At 39.8% G+C, this 18,407-nt stretch overlaps 1 protein-coding gene across 4 annotated transcripts in view; it reads left to right on the top strand.

The window, feature by feature from the left end:
* The window catches only part of nrp1a (neuropilin 1a), a 59,987-nt gene extending 43,678 nt beyond the window's left edge, over positions 1-16,309 (top strand). The window contains exons 7-17 of one of the 4 annotated variants that reach the window (XM_059535572.1): positions 879-1,034; positions 3,538-3,682; positions 7,008-7,339; positions 8,223-8,367; positions 9,911-10,000; positions 11,218-11,265; positions 13,689-13,832; positions 13,907-14,184; positions 14,278-14,374; positions 15,211-15,264; positions 15,579-16,309. In XM_059535572.1, coding sequence (XP_059391555.1) covers positions 879-1,034; positions 3,538-3,682; positions 7,008-7,339; positions 8,223-8,367; positions 9,911-10,000; positions 11,218-11,265; positions 13,689-13,832; positions 13,907-14,184; positions 14,278-14,374; positions 15,211-15,264; positions 15,579-15,865 — 1,776 coding nt within the window. In that variant the 3' untranslated portion in view covers positions 15,866-16,309. Of the gene's footprint in view, positions 1-878; positions 1,035-3,537; positions 3,683-7,007; positions 7,340-8,222; positions 8,368-9,910; positions 10,022-11,217; positions 11,275-13,688; positions 13,833-13,906; positions 14,185-14,277; positions 14,375-15,210; positions 15,265-15,578 lie in introns of all 4 variants that reach the window. The other 3 variants (XM_059535571.1, XM_059535570.1, XM_059535569.1) reach the window with 3 other exon arrangements.
* The last annotated feature ends 2,098 nt before the right edge of the window (positions 16,310-18,407 follow it).

Below are 18,407 nucleotides of genomic sequence, written 5' to 3'. Positions count from 1 at the left end.
TTCTACATTAATTGAGTTTGAGTGTAGCAAAACCATTATTTTAGTTTATGTTAAGTACAAAATGAATATGATGTGTAATGAAAAATTGGTATTGGTGACTGCATGGATGCTATCCTGCATTTTTAGCTCGTTTTATCTCTTTGACAGCAGGGTACCACTGACATTGTCTTAGCACTACTTTGAATCTTGGTTCACCAGTGACATTTTTTGAAAATGTTGTATGGGATGACATCAGTTTCAGGTTATGACAGGTTATTTTTCCGAGCACTAAAGCATCTCCCTAAAAACCACAGCTTGGCACAGTTCACTGTCAGTTTGCTTAGTATATGTTCTCTGTGGAAGCGTATTGCTGAATCCTGCTGAAAGAACACCGTTTGCTCCAATGTTTTCTTTTGCACAACAACAATTTTCTGTCTTTATTACAGCTCTGATAGTCCTGGATTTGACCAGATCACCCACATCTCTGTCCACAGTGTTTTCTCTTCCAGTAACCCCTGACCACACTCTCCTGACCGCCTCTCAGACGCACTCACCGCACGCTCACGGGAATGACATCACAACTCATGACTTCTTTATGAAGCATTCATTTTTCAGTACAGCACACGTCTGAAATGCACGTTTCCTTTCAAATGAATTTTTTTTTTTCTGGTACAGGCTCTGTGAAGTTAAATATCCTTCCTCTTGTCTCTCGTTCAGGAAATTAAATTGTCACATCGACTATGCTTTATTAAATTGGGATTCATTAAAATTAATCTTTCATTCTAATATTCACGCTGGGTCTCATGAGCTCAATATATAACACCCGATAAGCCACTTTTAAAGTGATACTCCCTCTGTTCAGAGTAATATAGGAGTAATATTGTTCTGTCTCTCCTCAGGTTGATCTTGGATTCCTGCGCTTTGTCTCGGCGATCGGCACACAGGGAGCCATCTCTCAAGAGACCAACAAGAGATACTATGTGAAGTCCTACAAGGTGGATGTAAGCTCAAACGGAGAAGACTGGATAACTATTAAGGAAGGCCCAAAACAGAAGGTGACTTATTTGCTTCATTTCATAGTTTTTCTTAAAGGTGCAAAGCATCCCTTTTCTGATTTAACCCATTGCTTCTTACTGCTTTTTGACTTTTTGTTTTGAGGTTATGGCTTTGGATTTGGGAATTTATATCATTTTATTTCATCTTGAGACCCTCAATTGGCCCCAGGTGCCCTGGTTGAGAACCACTGATTTAACCAATGTGGGTATGTCGTGTCTCAGAAACAAAAAGTCGTATGAAAAACTACTATAAGCACTTCAACAAAAACACAACTTGCACATTTCGGCTTTTAAAATTTCCAAAATCAATTACACTATAGAATTGCACTGTATACTAAATATTTGTTTGTTTTTTGAAACTAAGCGACAAGTCAAAAGTATTTTCTGTGGTAATAAAGCAGTCGAAAAAGCTTAACTTGTTTTAAACCTGGAACACAAATGTTACGATTTCATATAACAACGAAATACTGTTAGAGAGTCCTGGTAGAAGACCAAGTTTGGTTCCGTACAGCTCACTTTCCACTAAACAGCTTCTTGGCAGGAAGCCCTGTAAACATCTTCCTGTATTGTAGCGCTTTCACTGTGTGCCTCCGTTACACCAATCCATGCTCCAGATCCAGACGGGAATGCCACACTCATGTGTTCCACAGGGCTTGTGTTTTTCTGACTCTATTATGTGCCCAGTGTGGTATGTTAATACGCCCGCTTTAAACACTGAATTTGCAAGAACTGTAAAAAATCCAACTCCAGAGCCACCACAGTAGTCTGACTGATATTCTTTTTTCTCTCTTTAAGGAATGATGTTCCTTGAAAGGAAAAAAAAAACAAGTTAATAAATAGAGTGTGGCAAATAGAGACCGTGAGAGAAGGGAGCATTCTGGGAAGGTTTACCAGGTTTAGAGTATTTAAGCATGCACTTGAGCATGTGAAGGATTAAATGAGGACTGAGGAGACGCTGATCGATTAGCCATCGGTTGAGATGGCTCTAACGTGTCCCTCAGCACAGAAAAGTTAACTGCAGGAAGACATTACATTAAATATTTTTATATAATTACTTATTATTTTTTTTTACTTCATTAAAAAAACTTTTCTTGCAAAATGCAATGTCATTTTAATTTTCACCTGATTTCTGTCAGAAATGTGAACTGGATATTTGTGAGATTTACCTGATACAAAGATTCTGTCTCTGTATGCAGCGTAATAGATTTTGAGACACTTCCAGTGTGTGAAGTGTATGATTTAGATTTTGCTCATTTTGCATCTGTTTGGCAGACTTGCTCTAACAATACAAGTTTTGAAACAGACCTGACAAGCTCAGGAATCCAATTAGACGCTGTGTGTGTGTGTGTGTGTGTGTGTGTGTGTGTGTGTGTGTGTGTGTGTGTGTGTGTGTGTGTGTGTGTGTGTGTGTGTGTGTGTGTGTGTGTGTGTGTGTGTGTGTGTGTGTTGTCATGCCTGGAAGTAACAGTGAGCTTAAATGTACCCAAAGGCCCAATTTCTGTGTCGACCCTCAACTAAAGTACACTGTTCTCTTTTTAAAGCTTGCATTTTTAAGGTGCGGTGCCTTGTTTCTGTCTGCCTGGCTCTAAAGTGCTTTTGTGAAGTGAGGGCCCATTTACAGACTGCTGAAACTGCATTTCGGATGTGGGGTTGTTGCACAAAGGAAAGCCTTTTTCTACTTAGAGCAGTAGAGCAGAGCATTGGCATGACATTTAAAGATAGTGGATGGCTCCTCATGTGTCTTCCTCCCAGACACACACGTTTTGACAAGTAGTGCCCAGGGACACGATTAGCAGCATGGATTCTGGGATAGACGGATGGCAGTGTGCCCTGACTGGGCCTGAGCAACACTTGGCCATCCTGTACAGCTTACAGTTTGACCTTGTCTAGTTTACAATTGAGTTGAACGTACTGATCTTAAAGCAATATGCTGAGAGAGAGGCTGTGCATTACAGTGATTTTATCATTCTTGCAGCATGGTTAAATCATTGTAAGAGGAGACCTGTTGCTTTTATAAAAATGGTGGTAAACCTGTTGTACATAGTGACCTGTGAAACAAGGTACTATAAGCGATGTTGACTTTGCTTCCATTTATCTTCTTGTAACAATTTTACATCCTCCCTTCACAGAGAACATCTGCTAGTTGTCAGTAAGAATCAGTGCCCATGGTCATAACACAATCTGATTCATCGCTATGTCTGTTGCAACAACAACAGAAACCACTGTGTAACTGAAGCGTCAAAAACATTCAGCTCTAGTTGTAACCCAGACTCTGACATTACAAAGTGGCCTGGCTACCCAGTTGCCTTCAGAGAAAAAAATAATAATTCAGGCACTATTTAGGTTGTCACATTTGAAGACGCTGCTCTAAACACTTTCCTGTTATTTCTCTCTGTTTCTTGGGGCGAGTATTAGGTAAGTCCCTGGCCTCAAAGGTCTGTCTTTGGTGAGTTGCTTAAACAAACCATGTTAATAATGAATGTGTTTGTTCTTCGTTTGTCAGATTTTCCAAGGGAACACCAACCCTACTGATGTAGCGAAATCCATGTTTCCCAAGCCCACATTGACGCGATACCTCCGGATCCGACCCTACTCTTGGGAGGCCGGCATCGCCCTGCGCTTCGAGGTGTATGGATGCAAAATCTCAGGTTGGTTCCAAGAATCTGCTATTTATTTATTGATTTTTTTGCATTCTTCAAAACAAACTGTCAATGATACAACTGGCATGCTTCAAAAATATATAGAAGCAGAGTGTTAATTCAGATACAGAGGCAATGTTTTGTCAACACACCACTCCATCATGATCTTTCAATTAAATGGTTTTTGTTTTGCTTGCTTTGGAGGGAGGTGTTTATTCATGCCTCTGAAAGCCATGTGTGAACCGTGCATGTGCAATGTTGGAGGAGCTATTGCATAATAGACAAGTGTTCATGTCAACAAAAAGGGCCGTGTATTCATGTTTCCCCACGTTTGGATGTACTTTATTCAAAATGAATGGTGTGCTCAGCGTGCACGGATGTTGCTGCAACCTCTCCACTTCTACCCCAATTCTGCCTCTACCCTCCTCACCCGAGCGCTAACCTCTCAGCCTCTCTCTAAAACACACACAGGCCCCGTCCACACAGAGACAGGTTTAGCTGTATACACCAAAATTCGTATAGGTGTTTTGTCCAGAACGATTGACTTTTTATTAACTAACATTAACACAGATTAATAAATGTATTGTTCCATGTTTGCTTGTATACCGCGTGCAAGGTTTATTCTTGTAATCCAAGTCTTCTCCATTTTTAGTGTATCTCTGTGGCAGAACATGTGGCACCACATGCTGGTCTGGCATGTATACTACATTGTCAGTGTCAGTTTTGTTGTTTCGTGTGGACATAGATATTTCTTAAGAGGAGGTGAAAAAAAAGATCGGATAGGGAAAGCTCTGGCTGCCTGTGGATGTAGCCACAGATGTACATATTGCACATGCTATTGCACACGGTGAGATCTACACCCACCAGCCACAGTCAGGCCCAGCTGGCTCTGTCTTCATTTGCATACTCATCTGCATGTTTTGGCATGGCTCCACCCTGCAGAGCTTTGCTTGCAAAGGCTTTTATATCATCAGCGCCTTCCTGCTGAGAAAATTTCCTCATATGTGTAGAAGGAGGGCAAGTGTATTTGCCATTATGCACCGCCTATCAGCTTTACGTTCAACATGCCTAGGGCCTTATTTTTTGAGTCTGCGTGTGTACACAGATTTAGCACTGGTTGTATATTTGTGTGTGTATATGTGCGGTTCACCGCAGTTCTGGAGCGCAGCTGTTGCAGTCGTGTTTTGAACGGGCCAACAGACCGCATTCTAAACACATCACAAGAGCGGAGGCCTCCCAGTGACATCATCAGTGTGCATTGGGCTTGTGATGATGCGGTCAAGTTGGGCGAATGATTAGGAAAGAATCTCCCTCTAGTTTCACTTTCTAACAATTGTAGGGGTATTACCACCGTTTTTGGACAACATTAAGCATGTTTTAAAAGATATAGTTAGAAACTTTTTGCATATTTACCATTATACTACCAAGAATGTCATGGTACATGTCTAAAAACGTTAAAAGTACCCTTTGAGTAGCACATAAACTCCATTATTTTAGTAGAAAGTTATGTAAAAATACCAAAGTATCATCAAGTGATACTATTACCATTTTACCATGGTTGCGCCACAGTACTTTTTTGCAAGGGCATATACTGTACCAAGTACCATACTGGTACATTGATACTACCCACAGTGGATGCCTGCTAGCAGTTAGGAGGTGGTCTTGTGCACAGTTCAGGTCTGATAGGCTTTCCACATCAAAACACAGCCATTAAAAAACTTCCCCCCGCTGTTTGTAAATAAAACCATCTGTGTGTGGTCATCCAGCCTTTATATGCTGTGCACAGACCAAACCAACAGACAAAACAAGCAATGCACATGGACCAGTCCAGCCTCAGGGTGTGTCTGTCAGGGTCTACCACACCAGGAGCATCTACCATGAATCCCCATCTGAGATCCATAAACAGGTCCTGATGACAGTGCCAGCCAGTGGATTGAAAATAAACATGGTTGACTTCCAAACTTTGAAGGCCAACCACCTTCGTGCAGATCTTTTTCATTTAGGTCCCAATATAATTTGGCATGCAAATATCAGATATTATATGCAGAGACATTTTTCAAATTTGGCAAGGGTACAAATTTGTTTTAGAAGGCTGGAACTCACATTTGAACTCTCTGCAATTTCTAAAGGGGTCACAGACAAGTGCTCTTTCCATTCCAAAACTACAGAGAAAGTACTAAGGCAGTGTTATGAATGAAAACTCTGTTCTGGTGGTATTTCACGGGACATTAGGTTCATCTATGACTAGCTCAAGATTGTCTCTGGCGCTTTCCTGCTCCACGGGTGCTGATTGTAGATTATGCTATCGCTGGCAGGTCACAAATCCCACTGCGCAGGAGAAGGTACAAAAGTTGTGACAGGCAAAACACAGTCAGTTGGTCAGTGCTGCATGTCTGAAAATTTCCCTCAAACTCAACCTGCTTTTGCCTAAATGTAGCAAAGCATGAAAAATCTAACAAAGGAAGTCAGTTTGAAGAGATGAAGATAGATTGATTACAAGACAAATGAAGGGATAGCTTTGAATGAGGTGAATAAAAAAGCAGATGAAAAACAAAATTAAATGAAGTGTAAGTGGAGCAGGACTGAAGAGGAGGGTGACAAACTGTTCAGAAATAAAAGGTAGATTCACTAGAGAAATGTTTTAATTAGCTAGCTTGAGAAAAGAGGCAGAGGAGTTAATGCACAAGGTCAGTGGTGAAAAGAAGATGGAGAGAGAGAAACAAAGAGAACAAGAGGTTTCTTATCTCTTCTGTCCACTTCATCTGTCTTTCCTGTGCAATGAATGTCTTTCCTTCTCTCTTTGTTCAGCCTCTTTATGGTCTGTGACCACTTTAGGTTGTTGGTAAGAATGTTTCCCAGCTCATTGAGATGTGACCATTTCTACCAGGTTTATCAACCAACATCATTGTTTTTCCTTTCTTCCTCTCATACTCACCCACACAAAGCTAATCTAATCTTTCATAGACAGGTTGCTCTTCCTTTATGTTCTCAAACAGCTCTCTTATTCTCTGCATCCATGTGTTTAATTGGCATGACAAATAAAGGTACATTTGTTTTGCCACAGCCATGGTAGGTTAGACAACAGTCTCACCGAGGGATTGGGGTTTGGCTAGTTAGCATGACCGTGTTAGCCCCTGCTAGTTGGTGCAAAACTACACAATCTGGGTCCAAAAAGTATCTTTTCTCCTTTGATGGACAGTCCAAGGGCTTTTAAAAATATGAGATGCACTTATATTTTTCTCTGTCTGCTGCTTTTCATGTAACAGCTCAGGATAGTCACTAGTGAAGGGTTTAAAACTTCCTTGAATCTAATACTCTCTTTGTCCTTCAACAGAGTACCCATGTTCTGGAATGTTGGGAATGGTCTCAGGCCTTATCGCAGACTCTCAGATCACAGTTTCATCCCACACCGAGCGCACCTGGGTGTCAGAGAATGCCCGTCTGCTGACCAGCCGTTCGGGATGGTCCTTGTTGCCGCAGTCCCAGCCATATGTGGATGAGTGGCTGCAGATAGATCTGGGTGAGGAGAAATTGGTCCGAGGTTTGATCATCCAGGGAGGTAAACACCGTGATAACAAGGTTTTCATGAAGAAGTTTCGGCTGGGCTACAGCAACAATGGATCCGACTGGAAAGTGGTGATGGATTCTACCGGCAACAAGCCCAAGGTAAGATATAGGGAAGCTGTTCTTGGTGTAATTAAGGCTTTAGACTAATGCTGTGAGCACAATATTAGGGAAACATCCCAAGTGCATTCAACAATACTACTAATCATTTTAATCCAAAAAAGTCAAAATATCAAAACAGAATAACAGTATAGGGTTCATTTGAGATCATAGTAATACATGAATAACATAGTGATACATGAGCAGACAAATTTCAAAAGAAATGCTGCAAGAATCACATGAAATGCATGACTTTCTTGTAGAGCATAGACTATGTTCCTTATCTTCTATCAAAAAGCTGGATTGGAATATCAATCCTAGGAGGCCCCTTTTAAAACCCTTATATCTGTTTCTTAGTTTGAAGGACAAAAGGAGACACATTAGCTCCAATGGCCATTAATGCTCTTTCATGATTTCTTGTCTTGTTCTGTACCTTTGGTACCTCTGGCGAGTGTCTTTTCGTCTTTGCTTCCTTTTTTATGTCTTCCTCCTGTGATACATCATGTCTGGGTTTTAAGGCTTTAGAAGTTTGATGTCAGAGGTGGATGCTTCTGAAAACCTGTGCATCCTGCTGTCATAGACTACAGTGTTAGCCCACAGCCTTTCTTTTTTTGCGCTAGCTCAGCCGTACAGTGTCAGAAGTAAAGTCGAAGAAATGCTTTGTTGCATTAGGAATACAGCAGTGCCCAAATTAAGATATATGTGAGCTGTGTGCCCTCTCACTTGTTCTCTTTCATTAAAGCTCTGTTCTTTGCTTTCCCTGTCAGGCAAACTTTGGGACACTCTTAATAAAGCTTTCACCTTTGTCTTTTTCCATTTTTATCCAAGTTCATTTTCTCTGCTTGACTGCTAACTTTGTCTCTGACTCTGTCGTTGTTCTTGGCAGATATTTGAGGGGAATTTGAACTATGACACGCCAGCGTTGAGGACGGTGGAGCCTATATTGACACGCTTTGTTAGGGTGTACCCAGACAGAGCCACTCCTGCTGGGATGGGACTTCGATTGGAACTCCTGGGCTGTGAAATGGAATGTAAGTTGAAAACTCATTCACAAGACACACACATAACCCCACATTCATATGACTACTGAGGAGTACTCAAGAAGGGACACTACTTACTTAACTACATTTTTCAGTCACATTATAAGTTGCTCTGCTGTTTTCAAAGTGTGTAACTTTAGGCTAGTGTACCGAGTTGCTTATTCCAACTATAATTTTCAAAGTAACAGTGATTCATACACATAATGAACAATCTTGCAGCAAGCCAAAGACACATAGTCCAAAGCAAGTGCACAAAAGACAAACAAAATTATAGACCTTTGATCTAAAAGGAATTTGACGGTCCTCAAGTGTGTGGTCTTATAGTACAGATGCTATTTGATTGAATTTGGACTTATCCACTCAAGAGAACAGGATAGGGTACGGCTTAGCTTCCTTCATAATTACTTGTCCTGCAGATGCAGTATCAAAGGATGTATCCTACCCAGAAATACAGGGGCCTGTGACACTCCTAAATAACAGGGCCCATCACAACTGGAGATAATCTTTGGTCCACCTGCCTAGAAGGATTATGGAATGGTCCTTGATGTCTTCCCCTCTGTCTTACTTTCTGAATTAGTTTAGCTCTGATGGTGTGTGTGTGTGTGTGTGTGTGTGTGTGTGTGTGTGTGTGTGTGTGTTTTCTGTTGAGGCAGCATTAAGTGGATTTACATATTGGATTTCTCAGCGACTGTGAGACTTGCTTGTGTAAGCCACAGCATCCCAGAGGGAGCTTTAGTCAGATGATAATGCTTGTTTTCACTTTTAATGCCAGCACATGCACACGCAGTCCGCAGTATATAAATTCAACAAGTTTCTTTCCTTGTCTTACCTAAAACCCATACAATCAAACAAGTGACCCCATTTATACACATATGCATTCCTCACAGCAGGGCACTAAGTCCTAGCAGGAGCGTGCAATCAACATTGCTGTCCAGAGCCAGCACGGTGACCTCGCTGTGACCCCTCTGCTTTAGAGACTCTCTAAAATGCCCCCAGTTCACTCGCTCAACTTCCACTACAGCTCCTGTTTCCCCCTCTCCCTCCCTGCTCATTTTTTCCCCTCCTTCTATCCCGGGAAAGCCCAACAGGCTTAAGGGCAGCTCATTACAAGCTGAGAGTAAACACAGGGCTTTAGGCAGATGTAGGAAAAGGCCACATCCAAAGGGGCACAGACAGCCATAATGAGAGGACACAGCAGTTTCAGCGAGCTGTACCGACCGGCCCAGGGTGGAGCATAACATTCTCAAGTCCTGCACCCAGAGTCACGCACAAGCCCGTATTAAAGAGCTACAGACTTGGAAAGACTACACAAAGAGCATAAACATAAATATGATTTGTGGAAGGACGTACAAAAAATACCATAGTACTACATGGTTTTAGAAAGTCAGTAATAACCTTAAAAACAATGAAAATGTACCTTAGTACTGCCGTTGCTTTTTCGTGTGGCAGCTACAGGTATGTAACAGTTTGTATTTTCATGAGTAATGAGTATCTTCATCTCTTTTTCTCTCTTTCTCTGACTTTCTCTATGTAGTGCCCACAGTGCCCCCTACTATGCCCACTTCCTCCACTGCGCCATCAGACGAGTGTGATGATGACCAGGCCAACTGCCATAGTGGAACAGGTGATGACTACGACCAGACAGGTGCTAACACCCGCCTGCTGAGACTGCACCCTTACTTATTGCATCTTGCTCCTTTTGATATGCTAATCCCAGTAAACTAACTGCTTCCCATGCTTCCACAAATATCAGCTTCTAGCCTTTTTTTGGGAATGCTTTTACTAATCACTCCTCACGCTGTGACCCTAATCATTTCTTTGCCCAAAACCAAACTAACCATGCTACAGAGAAGCATACTGTGCATGGTATGCAAATGTTCTGCATGCATCTAATATTGAAATAACCTACTACATTTGCCAAAAGCGCTCTACTTGACCTTGCATTTCATTACAAAAGCCAGACAGTGATGAATGAACGGCGAGCAATATCAAATGCAATCTCAACTTCAACTTTGTGGACTGCCAAAAGTTAAGATCGTTTTTATACAAAATTGGATTAAAAATGCAAATTCACTGTATTTAGTCGTGCGATGGTTACTGGATGTAAAACTGTAATGTAGCAAGATCATGTTACAATATTGCAGCATACTACAGTTTAAATGGTTAATTATATTTGAATATTACAATGCTTCACATACAATACATTTAAGAACTAGTATACATTATATACTGTGTAGTAAGATCATGTATATAACAACTGCTGCTTAAATTGCTACATTTACTGTTTGCTTAATACATACTGCTTCAGTTCAAGGAAACAGTATGCAGAATAGAGTATATACGGTGTAGCATATAGCATTCATTAAGTTATTATTCCATTTTACAGTTCATACTGTTTCACATACAATAAAAAAATGTTGGTATTAAACAGTAACAGTACTACTAAGTATGTAGTATACAGTAATGTGGTACTCCATTCCAAACTAGCTTGCACTTACCTTGACTATTAAAGTTTCTTCTGCTCTCCAGCTGCTAATCCTAACAGCCCATTAAAAAATTCTGCCTCTAATCTCCTCTGTTCACTTCAGTGCAGTCTCACAGAGTGTGTGTTACACAGAATTACACTCCCCTCTGCTAAATGATAAAAGTAAAGGTTCCACATGAACAGAAACGTATTTGCATGTCTCATCTGGCAAAGTTAGTTTTAAAAATGCTAAGCAAATACAAAGAGCGGAATTAGCCCAAACAGATTCTTACCTCCCGATAATACTCAAATAAAATATTAGCCAGTATCGCAATTTAACTTTTCATCTAATGGTCTTCACTGTGTCCACACTACAGGTGGAACCGCAGCGCCAGAGATGACCACAGAGACGAGCACCGTTCCAGGTGAGAAAGGTACCTACATTTAATTATATCCATAATTTCTTTAATTATCCAGGATTTTTTTTTACTGTACTAATACTTACTCCCTTAAAGGTGCAGCATGTCATTTTTGCTATGTTAGCATACTTTGCCAGTTGTAGCTTATTTCCTAGAATAATGTAAACCATGTAATGCATTTAAAATGTTTATGTCAGTCCAACATGGGTTTGGTGCAGGACTACCCGTTTTTCTGAACAACAGAAAAAAATATATAAATTTTGTGTTTGATGAGGGCCAGTAAGCAATTTTCTTCAGAAAAACATAATAATAAGCATTTTTGCAATTCTGTTTGGTGTCGCTAGCAGCACAGAAATTACACACTGCACCTTTAAGAAAGAAAATTCTTATTGGATGTTTTCTTTGTTCTTTGTTTGGTTGTTGAGGCTATTTGATCGTTAGTGTGTAAACTCAAAGATGAGTATGTAATCTCATTTCTGAAGTGTTCTTGTGAAAATCTATAAAGAGCCCCTCTGATTTGCTAATTCAGCGTAATGACTGATTAGCCATTCAAGACTGCTCACTAATGGACAAATGAGAAATGCCCCTTAACTGACCTTGTCTAATTAGCCAGTGTGTGTGTGTGTGTGTGTGTGTGTGTGTGTGTGTGTGTGTGTGTGTGTGTGTGTGTGTGTGTGTGTGTGTGTGTGTGTGTGTGTGTGTGCGCATTTGGCCCTGGCTGAGGCTCATCACGACAGCGAAACAACTGAATAGATTGAAGGTCCTAATAAGAATGTGTCCTTGTGTGTCGGTATGGTTTTGGTTGGTTAACATTGAGTAGAGGTGTGCACTTTCTATTATTGGATGTGGTTTATTTGAGTATGGTATGAGAAGCATTCAAAACTGGTAGAACGTTCTGGACTGTAGTGAAACGTATCCTTGCACTCGTCGTCCACTGCGACAGCCCCAATCCATTTAAAGATGGAAATGAAGAAATAACTTTTAATTGGAAACTGGCATTTTTTGTAGCGGCAGTGGCTGCGTGCCTGAGCTGCGGCTTTTAATGGGAAATTCTTTCCTTTGCATTCAGTGAGCAAATAGGCTGTGAAACTCGTGGAGAATCCTGGCATTATTAAGGGAGCGGAGCGCTTGGCTTTATTAAACCGTCTAGAAAAGCAGCACTGAGATTGTGCAGGCACCAGAAGCTGACATCCTAGACATGCTCCTGCTTTTCTGTTCGTCTCAATTCACTCTGCATTTCATGCTCTTTCTCTCTTTGGCTTTCTATCTCTCACTCAATCTAACGTTGTTAAATTCCTCCCTCATTCTTTCATGTCAATTTCAATTCAAAGCTTCATTGTTTCGTGTGCTCTGTATTCTCACTCAAGATCTAGTTATATTTATATATGAATGTGGGTTTGGTTTAGAGACAGAATTTGGAAAGGATTTGGAAATACTCATGCTTAAATGTTGGTGTTTTCTGAATGGTAAATAACTCTTTATTGCCATCAAGTGGACAGCAGATATAAAACATGTTTCTTTGGCCCTCTGTGGAGTCCAATCAATCACACAGTAGCTTCAGAGCGTTCAAATGTTGTTATAGACACAGCTGTTCAAAAATGTGGGGTCAGTAAGATTTTTTTTTATTATTGAGAGAGAGAGAAAGAGAGAGAGAGAAATTAACACCTTTGTTTAGCAAGGTTATATGAAATTGATCAAAAGTGACAGTAAAGACATACTCTTTAGGTATAAATATGAACCTTTAAGGTAATAATATGCATCTTTTAGGAGTAAATAAGGTACAAAAGAGTACATTTTGAAAAGGAACCATCACAGTGACAGCTTTTGTACCTTTTATTTCCACGATTGTTCAAATAAATGCTGTTCTTTTGGACTTTCTATTCATTAAAGAATCCTGGGAAATATATAATGGTTTCCACAGAAATATTGTGCAGCACAACTGTTTTTAGCATTAATAATGATAAAAACATTTCTTGAGCAGTAAATCATCATATTTTCATGATTTCTGAAGATCATGTGACACTGAAGACTGGAGGAATGATGCTGAAAATACAGCGGAGCATCACAGAAATACATTACACTTTAACACAGATTCACACAGAAAACAGATGTTTTAAATTGTAATAATATTTCACAATATTACTGTTTTTGATGTATTTTTAATCAAATAAATGCAGTCTTGGTGAGGAAAAGAGACTATTTTCAAATACATTGAAACATCTTTCCAACCCAAACCTTTGAATGGTGGTACAGTAAAACAGAAAAAACGTCATCATATTTACTCACATATATTTTATTTGTTGGAGTATATTCAAATGCAATAAATTATATAAAATCTAAAAAGTAATAATTCTAAAATATAAATAACATTCTGTATGTGTCACTGCTTTGGCTCTGTTAATAATCTTCCCTGTGTGTTCTCTGTGCAGCGTTCCTGTGGTTTGCCTGTGACTTCGGCTGGGCCAGTGATCCTTCATTCTGCGGCTGGATGTCAGAGGACAGCGGTTTCAGGTGGCAGATCCAGTCCAGCGGCACGCCGACTCTGAACACCGGCCCAAACATGGACCACACTGGTGAGAATCTGACCTCACAGCACGGAAAGTGTGAGACACCCGAACCTCACGTGGTTTCTCTCCGTCTGCTGCAGGCGGATCAGGGAACTTCATCTACACACTGGCAACAGGTGCTCAGGAGACAGAAGTGGCTCGGTTAGTGAGTCCATCCGTGTCGGGCCAGGACTCGGACCTGTGCTTGTCCTTCTGGTATCACATGTTTGGCTCTCACATCGGCACGCTACACATCAAACAGCGCAGAGAAAGCAGCCAGGGCTCAGCTGACGTCCTGCTCTGGACGGTCAGCGGTCATCAAGGCAATCGCTGGAGGGAGGGCCGTGTGCTCATACCCCACTCCAACAAACCCTACCAGGTGCTGAGAGAAGGAGATGAGTGTGTGTCTATTTACATTGATTACATTCGAACTATATTTCAGATTGAATGTTGGTGTTTGTCTTTATTTCAGGTGGTAATTGAAAGCGTAGTGGAGAGGAAGAGTTGGGGAGACATTGCTGTGGATGACATCAAAATCCTAGACAATCTGAACGTGGATGACTGCAAGGGTGAGTCATTACAGAGCAAACTACACTGAGACAAATCAAGCCTGTGTCAAACATCCTGTGGCTTATGGATATTTCTGCTGTAATGGCAAAACTGCATACTTTTATTTACTGACATTAAATTAAATGCGGATGAAAATGAGGCTGTGATAGACAAACGTACAGTTTTGTGCACGGTATAAAAGTCCTACATCGTGTCATTTTCACAACTCCCAACCTTCAAAACTGTTTAATGGAGGTTTTTTTGTTGTTGTTGTTTTTGTATGTACTTTAAGCTCTCACAGCCTCATTTTAGTTCCTGTCAAATGTTAAATATGGTGTGAAACTGACTTAAGGTCTATGTATTAATATATTTAAATAACAGATTTATAAATCATTAAAATTATTAAATGTTATAATTCCAGAATTTTCATAATTCAATAACTGGGTTTACACTTTATTACCAATGAATTTACATAATTTTTTAGTCAGTTATAATTACTTTTTTTTTTACTCCTAAACAGCTATTTCAGCCCAATACTATTTTTTAGAACTTGACAAAACTATATACATTACAAACAAAAATAATAATAATAATAATTACTTATTAGTTTCTGATACTTTGTTGTTACTTCTCTCATATATTCGGGTGTTCCAAGACCAAGACAAGCCTGGTCCCTAAATATAACAGCAGCTGAGGGAATAGATTAAAATAAGAAATATACTTTGAATTCATAGTTAGGTTTTTAGCTGTTGTAGCTTTTAAAGCTTATTCTGTGAAGTCTTATATTAAATCATTTTGGAAGTCTGACAATATGACAATATAAATTTCCTGACTGTTTTATGATGTCCATTTACAGACCCAGATGTCCCAGCAGAGCCAATTCTACCGGATGACAAATTCAATGACATCAGTAAGTAGCTTTCTCAAATTTGATCCACACAAACACTGAGTAAATGTTGGATCACTCACAAAACGAGTGCACTGTAAACAAACATTAGATGAGTACGTTTTACAAGAAAATTTGTATTCAAGTCTTTCCACTCAGCAAATTTACGAGCAATTTCTTAATTGTTTCTATACCATTTTATTGTTTCAGTGTCATTGTGTGTTAGGAGGGAGTTCATATCACATTGCGTTATACAGCACACATCGGTCATGTAATCCAGATCTTATAAAATCCTAAAGCAATATCTAAAACAGGTTTGCTGGTCTGTTCTCTTCCAGTCGTGGGCATCACAGACTTCCCTGAGATCGTGGAGAACCACGAGATCAGCGGCGCTGGAAACATGCTGAAGACGCTGGACCCCATCCTCATCACCATCATCGCCATGAGCGCTCTGGGGGTCTTCCTCGGAGCCATCTGTGGCGTGGTCCTCTACTGCGCCTGCTCCCACAGCGCCATGTCCGACAGGAACTTATCCGCCCTGGAAAACTATAACTTTGAGCTGGTGGACGGCGTCAAGTTAAAGAAGGACAAGCTCAACTCACAGAACACGTACTCAGAAGCGTGAGACCAATGAGAAGGGACCTCTCCTCAGGGAGGGCGGGGCTAAACGGACTGCCGAAGCCTTCTGATTGGAGGAGGACAAGGCTCTGTGGTTCAGTGAACCAATGAGAGGTCTGGACTGAGCCATGCTTTTCTCAGGAGCTGCAGTGAACAGAACCTACCAGTAGGGGACACTGTGTACAAAACATTGATTCATGGGAAAAAAACTAAAACTAAAACTAAATGAAAAATACGAAAAATGTACAGATGATTGAAATTGTTATTTTAATTTTTAATTTTATCGTTTTGTATTAATTTTGGTTGATCATTTTTACAATCGGATGCTGGTGTTGAGACCAATATATAATAATGTTATAAAGTATTTATCTTTTTTTTCCTAGGAGGAAATTTATTTTTTATTTTAAAAGATTGTTTTGTGCTTTAAGGAGATGTGTATAAAAAAACAAAACAAATGAACCATATATGGCCAAGGGAAGGTAATTTGGAAGGGCAAAGATCAAAGGGGGTGGAGAATCATCCAGCCCTGTTGCATTCTGGGTATGGTTCAGCCAGTGCCTTTGGTACATCTTTTTTGGCATCCTCTGTTGTTTTCTTGGTGTTTTCAACCCTTTAGTTCTCAAAAAAGCTGTCAGTCGAATCTGCAAAACAAATCCCGGTTTAACGTTGAAATCATGCATATTGTACATAAGTTTTAATATATTTTAATGCCGTTTTCAGAGAAATAAGTAAAAGGACAAAAAAAGAAAGCTGCAGTATTCTTTTTTTCTTGGGTTGTATGTTGTAAATACAATCGTCCGACTGTTTTTGTGAAAGTGAAATGTGTGCTTTTTCCGTCCTGTTTGGTTATTTTGCTACGTTCCCAAAAAATGCAGCCCTTGTTCAGAACAGATGTTAATACAAATCCAGCGCACATCATGAGAACAGCATTCGCACATACACTAAATGCATTTCATCTCGACTGAGTTCACCTGGATTACAGATTTATAATCACCATATCCTCTATAATCACATTCAGAATGTCTGTTTATCCAGCATACCAAAAAAAAAAGAGAGAAGAAATGAATGATCATCCTTGCCTTGATCGCTTTGATTTGAGGATTCATCAAAGCGCTTCTGTCTCCATCCGTCGAGCTTGAATGCATGTGCTCTTGAATAAAACTCTGATTTTAAGAGTGGTGCTATTAGATGCGTCGCTTCACAGGCGTTCTGTCGTTGGCCTTGTGTCTGTACCAAAGGACTGTTGCCTCAATCTGCAGGGTCCGATCACAACAAAACCCTTCTCTTGAGACGTCTGGAGACCATCTCATCTCATCTCATCGTCACTGGGTCGACCGTTTGGATTCTGGAGCGCTGGATGGATCTGATGTTAGCAATGCCGTACACACACAGTTTAACCGATAACAGGGCTTCACTGCTGACAATACTAATGTTTTCTACAGGTTTCTGGGTATGTTCATGTACTGTGCTGTATACTGTGGCCAACACTTCTGTTTTCCCCTTTCTTTCCAGTCGTTTCCGAGGACGTGGATCCTCGAGTCGATGCTACATGTGTGTCAGCTGAAGCTGATTCTGTGAGAAAGCATACTGTAGCATTAACGGAAAAGAAACATTGTTGCACTGAGCGATATATTTGAAGAAGTTTATGTGTTTATAGCATTCATTTGTAAAAAAGACAACTGAAATAAAAAAGACAGTGTTCATTTTTTATATATAGGCCTATATATATATAAATATAGTTTCAGAATATGTAATCCGATTCTGAAATGGTCAATTATGGAGATGTTTTCATTATTGAAAAAGGTATACGGATTTCCTAAAGTAAAGCTCCCATTCTCTTTTGGTTTTTGTACTGTCGTTGAAACTCTGTGCGGATTTGTTTTCTTTGTGTTTGTTCCGTTTTTTTACAAGAAGATGCGGAAGCAAAGAAAACTTTTATTTTCAATACTGCCTCTGTAAGTTGCTGTTGAAGGAAGAGGGGGAAAAAATTAATAAAAACAGCAAGGCCTTAAATTGGATATCAATGTTTTGTATTTGAACATCTGCATCACGGAAGAAAAGCTCAGATCGACTGACATACTCCAAAGATTCAGCTCCAATAAATGTGTTCAGAAACCTTTGCTCTTTTTATAATGTAGGTTTCTTTTGTTCATCTGAGTTTAATCAGAAAGAGCATGCAGGTGTAAAGAATGAAGACAAAGCAAGCACATGTGCTAAAGTGTTTAAAGTGTACTTTTGACATGTACATCATATAAATGTACTCTTTTCGTGGTGTTGAAAGCTTATTTTACAGAAAGAAGAACCGAAAGTATTCAAATGAGGCATCAAAGTGTCCCCGATTCACCAATAATATCAGCATATCTTACACTATCTATCGGGTGTTGTGTTAATTATTTGAATAGTTATATTACATAAATCCTCATTATTTCAAATAATAATGAGCGAAGAAAAAGCTGGAGAAAGCTTTTTACTCCAGTCAATATAAAAATAAAAATAAGTAAGTGTGACCCAGAAAAGATACTATAATTTAAAGTGACGTAGTTACACAT

This window comes from Carassius carassius, chromosome 42 (assembly GCF_963082965.1).
Source record: "Carassius carassius chromosome 42, fCarCar2.1, whole genome shotgun sequence".
In the NCBI taxonomy this organism is placed as follows: domain Eukaryota; kingdom Metazoa; phylum Chordata; class Actinopteri; order Cypriniformes; family Cyprinidae; genus Carassius; species Carassius carassius.
The sequence above is the reverse complement of the archived record's forward strand: the minus strand, read 5'-3'. Positions and strand labels throughout refer to the sequence as shown.